The 11,479-nt window shown below is 43.7% G+C and overlaps 1 protein-coding gene across 5 annotated transcripts in view; it reads left to right on the forward strand.

Moving 5' to 3' along the window:
- ALG12 (ALG12 alpha-1,6-mannosyltransferase) overlaps nt 1-11,479 on the forward strand; it is a 33,933-nt gene that overhangs the window by 17,574 nt on the left and 4,880 nt on the right. For 3 of the 5 annotated variants that reach the window (XM_084810956.1, XM_084810955.1, XM_084810957.1), the window contains exons 7-9: nt 5-228; nt 2,463-2,632; nt 5,378-5,453. In XM_084810956.1, the coding sequence (XP_084667082.1) occupies nt 5-228; nt 2,463-2,632; nt 5,378-5,453 (470 nt within the window). The remainder of the gene's footprint in view (nt 1-4; nt 229-2,462; nt 2,633-5,377; nt 5,454-11,479) is intronic. The other 2 variants (XM_084810960.1, XM_084810958.1) reach the window with 1 other exon arrangement.

The following is an 11,479-nucleotide window of genomic DNA, read 5'->3' on the forward strand; positions in this document are numbered from 1 at the left end:
AAAGACCTCTCCTTTCTTGTGGTATTTTTATTCAGCCTTGCCTCGTGCTCTGGGATGCAGTATTATATTTATACCATTAGGTGCAGCAGACAAAAGGACCCGGATATTAATTATACCTACGCTTGGTTTTATTTTCTTGTATTCGTTTCTACCACACAAAGAGCTACGGTTTATCATATATACTTTTCCAGTCTTCAATATCGTGGCTGCCAAAGGCTGCTCGCGAATGTAAGTTTAGTGTTTTTTTAATTATATATAATTCCATATCTTGGCTTTATTACTTGTCACTTATCAGTTTTCTAATGACTTAGAAGAAACAGTATTTAATTTGTCTCATTCCATCAGGGCATATATTGAAGTGTTTAGGAAGCCAGGTAAAATTGGTCCTAAAGCCTGAAGGGGGAGAAATGGGTAAACAGTAAAGTGTAAAGTTATGTTGGTCCCTTGTAATGACTCAGGTTAGAAACAGAATCTCCTAGAATCAGAGGATCTAGAAGTCTGGAAAGCAGAAAATATGTTGTTTATGCTTGGTCCTGTGAATTTTACATTACATTGAAATCTCAAAGAGAGACAAAGAAGGTTAACCAATGGAGAGTCAGGGCTAGGAATTCTAGCAGTCGGGGTTGAGATTTCTTCACTCATCCCATCCACCTGGGTGCCCTCCAGATGTGTTGGACTACAATGGCCATGCTTGCTGGGAATTATGGCATTTGTAGTCCAGCTGAAGGGTACCAGATTGGGGAAGGCTGCATAACAATCATAACTCCTCTGACTGTCTGAGCTTTTCCATGAATACCCACACCTTCTTTTTCAACCCTAGAACAACAACAAAAGCCTTGCATCATAAATTCTTCAGAATGCAAGTTAAGCTGACCTGAACATTTCCCCTTTTGCATAATTTCCCCCCATCATAGAACTAGAGCTTTTTCTTGCACAACTTTGGCTTTATTCCAGGCAGAATTCTAGACAGCTTGCCAAGAGCTGGACAACTATTTGCAAACAGGACCATAGGAAGATGCCTTATCCACTGCTCTATCTAGCTCGGTATTGTCTGCACTGACTGGCATCAGCTCTCCTGTTTTTGGACAGGAATCTTTCCCATCCCTACATGGAGATGCTGGGGATTGAACCTGTGACCTTCTGTATGCAAAGCAGGTGCTTCACCACTGAGCTATGGTTCTTCTCTGTATGGCCCTTTGCTTAAATGAAATAAATGAAAATAAATGAAAGACACTTCTGCAAATGTATGGGGGACTTGTCTGTCTCCCTCTACCTGCACTTCATCACATGCTTCTTCAAAGGGTTCACTGATTTTCAAAAGTGACTTGGGGGACAGGGCGGCTGGAGCGTAGGGTCTAGAAAAGTGTGTGTGTGTGTGTGTGTGTGTGTGTGTGAGACAAAGTATGTGCCCCTATGGATCTTGGAGGCACAAAGAAGGTGAGTTCAATGAACAGTTGTCTCCCATCACACCACAATAAGTTAAACATTCCTTTAGAATACAAAAACAGATTTATTGCTGCATATTACTATCTGTCTAAGGCAGGGGTGGACAACTTGTGGCCCTCCAGGTGTTTTGGCCTACAACTACCACGATCCCTCAACATTAGCTGTGCTGGCTTGGGCTGATGGGAGTTGTAGGCCAAAATGTCTGGAGGACCACAAGTTGGCCACTCCTTGTCTAACAGATTAACAGATGTTTAGGCACAGAAGGAATTGTGTGAAAAAGCTATCCTTAAAAATAAAGTTATATTAGGGTAGGGTACAGGCATGAAGATAACGTACAGAAAAAAGAATGGAATGAAGTATTTTTAAAATGAGAGTGAATTTTGACTTGATCAGTTAATGACAGTCATCCCTCCAGAATTGAAGAAATAATTAGAAGATAAAATCTTAATAGTATAATAATACTTGCTTATTGGTACACGAATGAGCTTTGGGCTCACATGCTGTCTTCCTCCCCTCTTCTGGCACAGCCACACGGAGGGGATCGGAAGGTTTTGCTTCCATTTTTAACTAACCACACTTCAGCGTTATGTTCAAACCCAGACAAGCTGTGGTTAGTCTTAACTGGTTTATTGAAACAAGACAACTTCAAGTCTTGGTTTATGAAGCGGGCTTGTTTCAGTAAACCATGCTTAAGATTAACTACTGTTTAGGGTTTGGGCATAACACTAAACTATGGTTAATTGAAAACTGAAGCGAAAGCTTCTCATCTCATGGCGATGGCAGAGGAAAGTAGGAGGAATGAAACACATGAGATCAAGGCTTGTGTATGTAATAATAAACCATTTGGACACAACAGTAAACCATTTGTTGTGTCCAAATGCAGCCTAAAAATCATCATCATTCTCTCCTGATAACTAATGAAGCCATTTTGAATGGTTTTCTATGTTATAGTTGGATATCTTTTGTGAAGGCAAGATCAGCCACTAAGTATCATACCATTTTCCCTTTCTTCACAGTCTAAATAATTACAAGAAATCGTGGCTGTATAAACTAGGATCTCTATTTGTTGTAGCACACCTTCTAGCTAATGCTGCTTATGCAGGAGCATCGCTCTACGTTTCACACTTCAATTATCCTGGAGGAGTCGCCATGCAGAAACTGCACCAGTTAGTACCTTCAACATCAGGTGCGTAAAGCTGACTCAAAACTGAATCAGGTCTTTTGGCTTGTACCCTCAGTAGTCTGTGAGGGCAAGCCATGCATTACACACCCTCATACATTTGCAGACACATTTTGAACCCTGCCCCCTGGGGGGAGTGGGAGCTACTTTGAGAAGAAAAAATGGTTAAGGAACCTACCCATACACTATGCTCCTGGCATGAATCTACTTGTATGCTATGTTCATCATCTAAGGCCCTCCTCCAGGTACCGCCTCTGAGGGAGTCTCAGAAGGTGGCAACAAAGAGAGGGTTTTCTTAGTGATGGCTCCCCCAATTATGGAACGAACCATCTCCCCAATGAGGCCTGCCTGGCACCAGCATGGTTATCTTTTCAGTGCCAGGTTAAGACCTTTCGCTTCTTTCAGGGATTTGGCAGCAGATGATGAGGTTTTAATCATGTCCTGTTTTTTTTTCTTATTGTTGATTATTTAAAATTGTTTAGATGGCTGTGTGTGTGTGCTGTCTGTTTATAGGTTTGTATGTAAATGGTTATTATACAATGTATAATGTATTAATCTTTTTTAAACTTTGTAGCTTAAACTTTAAACTCAGAGCTTTCGTTGTGGGTATTATAGAAATGTAATAAGTAAGTGAATGAATGAACAAATTCTTACTCTACCACTTCCTCACTCTAAAGTCTCCCTAAAGCTGCTTTGTTTTAGGAAGGGAGGGATGGAACAGGGGAGCTATTGGGGCACAGAGTTGGCATGTATCCTATAATTACCCTCTTTGACAGTACCTGTAATACTGGGAAGGTAGACCACTGTTGTTTAACTGTGCTGCCATAATTGTGTGCACAAACAAGAACCGTTATGAGTGTTGGTGGTGAGATGTTAGGTCAGCAGAGACTATTCAGAGAAGATTGTAAAGCAGGGGTGTTGAGCCTCAAGACCATGAGCCAAATCCAGTCAACCGGGGCCGTCCGGGGTTCCCCACCACCAATCATTGGGTGGTTTCCTGGCTTTTGCACAGTTTTTTTTCCCCCATTCTAAGAGATTGAAATGCCTCTCCTAAGTTAATGGCAATAAGAGCTTTAAGCTCAAACGTTATGGTATTTGTGGAACTTTGGCTTCACTCACCACTGGAATACTATCCCCAAGAGCTTCTCCGAAACTGAGTTCAGCCCTCAGGTTGAAAGAGGTTCAACACTTCTGCTGAAAAGGAAAGCAGCTACCAGGAAGGAAGCAGAGAGAAGTTCTGAGGGAGATCCTTGCAGCAGGCCTCTCTGTCTAAGCCTGGCAGGAGGGGTGAGACAAACCTCAAAAGTGGCTTATGAGGAAAGATGTCCAGCCTGAACCTGTGTTATGAAAAGGGCTTCTGTGTTCTAATTACAGCTGTGCGCAAATGACCTCACAATTCTCCAGCCTATTTATGGGCAGAGAAATGGGCGGGGCAGCGGGGACCATTTCATCAAATTTCTTCAAGGGGAGGAGAAACTCTCCAAAGGTTTTTCAGATTGGAGCTCACCATTAGTAGTGGTTATAGCACAGCTTCTTTCTTTTTTCCTCAGGTTTTTGTTTCAGCACTGCCAACTGTGTTGGCAGCCTAGCCCCATTTTCTTACCCCTGAGAATTTCTCCAAATGTTCTCGTTTTGAACATGTTTTCAAAATTGAATGAGAATGGTTGGAAAAAAACAACCTGGAAGAAATTTTCAGCACAACATGTAGTTCTAATATCTGGCTACTCCCTGGGAATTATTTGTTTATTATATTTATATCTCGCCTTTCCTCCAAGGAACTCACGGAAGCATGCATGGTTCTCTCCCACCCTATTTCATCCTCACAACAATCCTGTGAAGTAGGTTAAGTTAAGAGGTGGCAGTTGTCCCAGGGTCGCCCAGCAAGCTTCATGGCTAAGTGGAATTTGAACTTGGTTCTCTCCAGTCTTAGTGTGGCTTTGCCACAATGGCTCTCATTGCCTTGAAGAAGAATTTTGGCAATGAGAGAGAAGTGGTCAGGACCTGTTCCCCACCACTTCCTCCCACCTTCACTCCATTTTTTCTACTTCTCCACCATTCCTGGTCCTTTTAATCCCATGTCCCTGCATTGCAAAGCTTTAGTTTTCGGAACTGGGCTTTTTGGGAATTTGTTATTCAGTGCAAAACAATCGATTCCCACAGAAGCTGCATTTGCAGAGGCTTTTCATCAGGGGTGGGGAACTTGTGGCTCTCCAGATGTTCTTGAACTACAGCTCCCATAATCATTGGCTGTGCTAGCTGGGGGCTGATGGGAGCTGGAGTTCCCCACCCCTGCTGTATAAGTTACAAGAAGTGCTGATAAGCAGATGCATTTCTATTCTTCTCACTTCCTCTGTAGTGCCTGAAAGGGAACTCATGTAAGGGAGATGCAGAACAACAGAAAGGTTTTCCCCTTTGCTGAAAAAAAGAAAATTCAGTGGAAAACCCAGAGTGGATTTTTGTGGGAAAGCTCAATTCTAGTACTAAAAACAAATTCTTGGACTAAGCATGAGTTCAGAGGCAGATGGTTCTTTAATTCTGAGTGTATGTCCGCCCACTACCCCACTTGCATGAGCCACTATTCTGCACCTTGCTCTAGCTGGTGGACCACAGGGATCTATTAACCCCCCCCCCCAAGCAGATCCTGCAAGTCTGCCCACCCCAATTTAAACTTATAAACCTTACTCCTTCCTTTCAAGTGTCTCCATCTTGAGGGGCTATTTATTTAGGAGTGTTGTTTCTTCTCTTTTTCAGATGTTTCAGTCCATATTGATGGGGCTGCAGCACAGACGGGAGTTACTCGATTTCTGGAAGTCAATTCGGATTGGAGGTAAAAACAAACGAAACGTGACATATTCAAAAAAATTTGTTGCTGTTTTCCATGCATGAATGCGCTTGCCACCGTGATAATCATTTGTTCTTAAACAGCATGTCACTGTTGCTAAGTCTGGAGAGCTCATGAATCAGGTGGCAGGACTTAGCTGGAGTCATAGGAAAGGAAAATTTGAACTTTGCATAAATTTCCATTCTCCGGGATTCTGAGTGGGGCATTCTATACATTTTGGAAGCGCCCTCTTCTGATTGGCTGACAGGGCTCCAGCAAGAAGCGCCACCAAGGGGAGGAGCTTCCCCTCAGCTCCCAGACCAAGCCCAGAGCCTGGAAGAAAAGCCCTTATCCCTAACAAGTGTAAAGTATATACAAGAAAACCATTCAACAGTATAAGTGCATGAACGGGTTCACGCTGAAGAAAGGGAAACATTAGGAGATCCCACTGGAACCTTTGGGATGTTACTTACAGCATTACAGATATTACTTACACTGCTTGCTAGGCATCCATGAGTCGTAGCTGCTGCTAGATGCCATCTTACGGTTGTTGCAAGCCAATTAACCAAAGGTGGAATGCTGCCCCCCCAAACTGTGACTGAGGAGAGCAATCACCATTGCTTGCCTCATCCGAACATTCACATTGGCGTCTGCCTGCCGTGAGGCTCTGTGGAACGCCATGGGGTGCAGCCACGTGACACGCAGGGTGGTGGGTCACTGTGACCGAGCAAACGCCTTCCCTTGTTCCCAATCAGTTCAGGTGGTGAGAAGGTGACAAATATACAGCCCAAGTAGTGGTACTCACCAGCCTCTTTCGGTTCATTGATGGCTGCTTTCCTGCTCTGCATGAGAGGAGGAAAAGCCAAGGTGAGGTTGCTGTGCCAGGAGTGGAAGGACGTCTCTCCTCAGTGGTACTCTTTTCCTCAGACTTAAGGGGTCGGAGTACAACCAAGTATAGCCCGAACCCCTGCCTGAAGGTGTGGATCTCCCACAAATTAATGCGTTGCTGAAGTACAATTCAAATGGTGTCGCAAGGTCTCAGCTGTGAATCATGCCACAAGTCTGCTGCCTGCTAGCCAGACAGGGCTAGTCTCAGAGCTGAGGGGAAGCCCCTCCCTTTGGTGTCGCTTTTTACTGGAGCCCTGTCTGCCCGCCAGCAGGAGGTACCTCCCAGATGTATACACTGTGCCACTCTGGAACTTGTGGAGAAGGGACTTTTCCATACCTCCCGGGCAGTCTGCTGCATAGGTGAGGCGGCGGATCATACAATGTGGAAAGGCACCCCAGAGATTATTGGAAATGGCGCAGGTATCCCTTGCATGTTGCTTTTGGCCCAGTGGGTCTCGCTGCCCTTGTGAAAGAAGCAAAGAGCTGGTGAGTGCCATGGGGAAGCACACCCTGGGGGCCTCTGAGACATCCTTGAATATTGGGTGGATATTGGCACCAGAAGGTCCCTGCAAGTCTTATGCTACTTTGGTTTGGCGTGGGCTGGCCATTCCTGTACTGGTTCAAAGCTGCACATGAGAAGGGGGATGCAGTTCAGTCATCGAACATGCATGAGATCCCAGGTTCAATCCCTGGTGCTTCCAGGTAGGACTGGGAAAGGCTCCTGTCAGTCTCGTATGCTTCAAATTCAGCTACTGCTCCATCCTATATGGCAGGGATGGGCAAAATGCACCCGCAGCCTCATTTCAAAAGCCCTCAGCATGCGATTAGTTCAGACCTCTGGCAAGAGCCATCTGTCTTTTCCTTGGCAGTGTTGCATGGATGGGGGGAGGGAGAGAGGAAGAAAAGGGGTGGCAGAAAGAGAAAGAAAAAAGGTGACCCACCAGTGTTTGGCTCTGGCCTTACCCAGTAGCGGCTTTGGCTGTGGCCACAGCCAATATGCAGCTCCTGACAGTTTACCCATGAAGGAATGTGGCCCTTAATAAGAACAAAATAATCCCGGTTATACAGGAAACTCCTGGGATGTTGCCCTGTCCCATATGCCTTTGCTTCCTCTACAGTCCTACTGTGTGAGCATTAAACAAATAGAGGAGGGAGCAAGATTCCTTCCCGCTCAAAAACAACTATTTATCTTCAACTAATTGAATCCTGTCGTTTGAGGGGCATGCCTGTCATTTGACATACTCCTCAAATTTGACAGGATTTGCTTAAAGATAAAGTAGTTGCTTCATTCGTGAGATGGATATACCTAGATTCTAACCATTTCCTGACCGGCTAAAGATTAAAACTTGACATTAATTGTTTGTTTGCATGTACGGTATAACAGGACAGTAGCAGAAATAAATATCAAACAACATAATTGTTGGTTTGGGGTCAAACATTTGGAGTTCTTCTTTAGATTGTTGGCAAACAACAAACAAGGTTTTTTTCCACTTCAGTCAATTTGAATATGGAATATTTGTGTCATTAGTCCAGAAACTGGGAGCATACCCCAGAACTGAAGAAACTGTAGTTTTCAAATAGATTCTCATTTTGTACTGGGGAGTTTAATGCCAATGAATATGAATGTGCAAAAGGCAGATTTTCATATAATAGATTTTCACCAAAGTTCACATAGGGGATTTCCAACTTCCGTTAATAAAAATCTGCAGAAAGATTTTGAATTTTCAAAAACTGGGAAGTACTTCCCCTTCAAAAATCCCAGTCATTAATTGAACATATGCAAGCAAGATTAATATATGCGAGAAACATTCTTCCATCTTTCCTCTTTAGCGGAAGCTTGCATTTAAGATTTGGTACCTAAATAACCTAAATGACTCATAAGGGCCATCTGAACCATAGCTACCTTTTGTTGCCTTGCCAAGAAATGCCTTAAGAAAATTACAGACTTTGTATAATTTTGCTCGAGAGACTAACTGCAATAAGCTTGACATAAATGCTAATACAGGCCAGCCTCTCTAATCTTGGCATTACAGCCGCTGAATTAGGATGAGAGAGTATCATATTTAGGACGAAAGAGTATTGTAGGGTAATAGTATTGGTGAAGCAGGCATCCTAGTAACAGCTTCTTCAGTAGCCAAAGGTAAAGTATTGCTTGAAGTGTGTAGTTTTATCCGGTAGCTGGGCCAGACTTTGTTTCAGTTAGAAGCTGAATCTGGTATGCCATCTGATAACTAGCATACCATTAATGAGGAGGATGGGAAAATTTGCCTAGTGACGTGGAGAAGTTCCTTGAATTAAAGCCTATAGGAGTATGGTCTCTGCTATTTTGGATAGACCCTATTCTCCATACTTAGCAATGGAGGCCACCCCTTTTGAATAGTGGGCTGCCTTACTGTTGTCCATCTCCGTCATGGGTATTGGACTTCTATCAGCCTGGGGGCTGGATTCCATTTTGGAGAAACTCTTGGGGGCTGCATTCCAGTGGTGGGCTGGGTCAAAGGCAAAAGGGGGCAAGGCCAAAACACCAGCCTGTTTTAGCTTAAAGTTCTTCCTGCCAGTGACTAAGCCCCAGGAAAGGCAATTCAGCCTTTTAGAATGTAGAAAAAACTGTAAATGCTGCAAAACCACCAAATGATTGGTGGCTGAGGGAAAGGAGTGGGGCCAGGAGAAAGGGTGTAGCCATTTGGGGACCCTGGGTGGGCTGGTTTTGGCCCTCGGGCCTTAGGTTCTGTTCCCCAGCCATTCTGTTATATCTTCACTGCTCACATCCTCCTGGACAGGCCATGTGACTATGAGGAAGTTGACAGAAAAGCTGTCATTCATCTGTCATGAAGCACTTGACAATCTGATGGCTCTCAAACTCTTAAATATTAAGCAAAAAGGTAAATAAGGAAAGGACAGGACAGGACAATAACTTGCAGCATAGATAGGCTGAGGTACAGTGCAGGGCTGAAGGCATTAATTGGGGTGTTTAACTGGAGCCAGCCAGCCAGGCTCTTCCACTAGCTCCCCAGTGCCTTCATCCTGTTGCAATCTCCTCCACCCTTTTCTGCTGCTGGAGGATGTCAAACTAGTACTGTAGAGTCATGGTACAAGGGCAGGGAAATCAGGAGGTATCATTTCCCTCCTATTGGAATGATCTCGCTAGCGAAGTAGAGAGAAACTGAAATAGGTATTTTGAAGGTCTGTAATAGGAGCTTCCTGGGAATGAAAAGTACTGGGTCATGGAAGCTTCCAGAGGTACGAAGGACATCTTTAAGTCTGGAAGCAGTGGAGCATGGACTGAGCTCAAGAGAAGTTTCAGATTCTGCAGTACAGAGGTTTCTTAAATGATCACTTGTCTTAACAAATGGTTGCGGGGGGGGGGGGGATATAATGGTGGCTAGCCATATTTGAATGTTCAGAGTCCAACCAAAGCCAAAGTCATTTGGTTCATATGGTAATTCAGTTATATTGCTTGACAACCCCCCAAAACCAGTACTCTCAGGTATTAGCCGTCAGTTCCATATTATGTCTCCTATGCATTATTGGACATTCGTCATAGACTTCATAATTGCCATATCTAACCTAAATAACCCTCCTGTTCAACATGGAACCCTGTCTTGAATTATTTTTCCTGCCTCATTTGTATTTCTGTTGCTTGTAATAAAATGGTGGAGAAAACCAGAGGTCGAGCATAAGAACTGAGCCAAATAACTTATTTTTCTGAAAATCAAAAGGGATTCCCTATTGATGCTTAAAAGATCCAGGCAGAGTTCAAACTGATTAGAATTGGATCAACAGAGAAAAGCAATTTAACAGTACAATCCTATACATGTGCCAGTGAGTCAATGGCACTTACTCCCAGGTAGGATTTTAGCCTCTGTTGACCGTATGATCTCCCACTGTATCTTAGCTTTGGCTGTGAAGACTGAATAAGGAGGGTAAGGCATCATATTATCTACTGCACTCAAATCCTAAGTCCGACTTGGTATTGATAGCAGGTTCCTGTTTCAAATGATAACAACATGTGGATTTTTAAAAATTATGATTCAGCATCAAATACTCTTAGTAGAAGAGACGACTAGGTGCACACTATTAGAGGTAGACATAAAATACATTTTCAGTAAATACTTGGTTATCTGTTAAACTCATTTTCACCACTGTGTCTAGAAAATGGTGGTTATCACTTGAAGCATCCAAACAGAAGCTGGTACAAACTGAATGCATCTCTCTGTTCTATATCAATAACAAAGAGGTATGATTTAGGAACTGGGAAGGTGAACGTGTACAACCATTTGTTACTGAGATAGCAGAGAGTGATGTGTTCACTTCAAACAAGTAGACATGCTGCCATAACTAACTACAAGTGTAACAACTCCATCCTACTGTATTGTGAGGTAGCTGCAATCCTACTGAAAATGCTTTCTGCCCCTATCACTAGCTTGCATTGGTCTAGCTGCTTCACCTGTGGCTGGTAAAGCCTTTTGGACACTGTTTAACTGCATCATTCTCATTCCTGCCACTAGTGTCCCCTTTCTCTGCCCACTTTGGTATGCACACCTAGTTTGCATACTACTGCTTTAGCAGTCGTATGCACACCTAGTTTGCATACTACTGCTTTAGCAGTCAGGTACCAGTGGCTGGTCCTGCAGTAGCAGCATAGAAATCCTATGTTTCTGTGCTAGATGACATCATGGGTGACTGGTGGATTTCAGTATTAGAGGCTCCAGTGTTGCACTACCTCCCTTTCCTCCTCAGTGGAGTCTGATGCGATCATGTATAGAAGTTTTGAATGACTGGGCAGTGCAGTATTATCTTTGTTATTCAGTTACCAAATAACCACTATTTTTAAACCTTCCTTGTTCCATAGAACATAATAGATGCCCCCCTCCCCTGGGAAAGCTTCTTTCTATATGATTCTATTGATTAACCTTCCTCTTTCTCTGCCACAACCCAGTTTTGTTCCAGGTATCTAAAATGGCCTTCCCCAACCTGGTGCCCTGTAGGTGTGTACTTGCTCAGACCCTTAGGTCATCTTTAGAGATCATTCTTCGGGCACCCCTGCTGAAGGAAGTTGGGCAGGTAGCTACGAGAGAGAGGACATTCCCCCTTTATGGAATGTCCTCCCCAAGGAGGTTCACCTGGCATCTACATTGTTCTCT

The sequence above is a fragment of the Heloderma suspectum genome, chromosome 7, assembly GCF_057233095.1.
Source record: "Heloderma suspectum isolate Gila_16-S chromosome 7, 16-S_ref, whole genome shotgun sequence".
Taxonomy (NCBI): Eukaryota; Metazoa; Chordata; class Lepidosauria; order Squamata; family Helodermatidae; genus Heloderma; species Heloderma suspectum.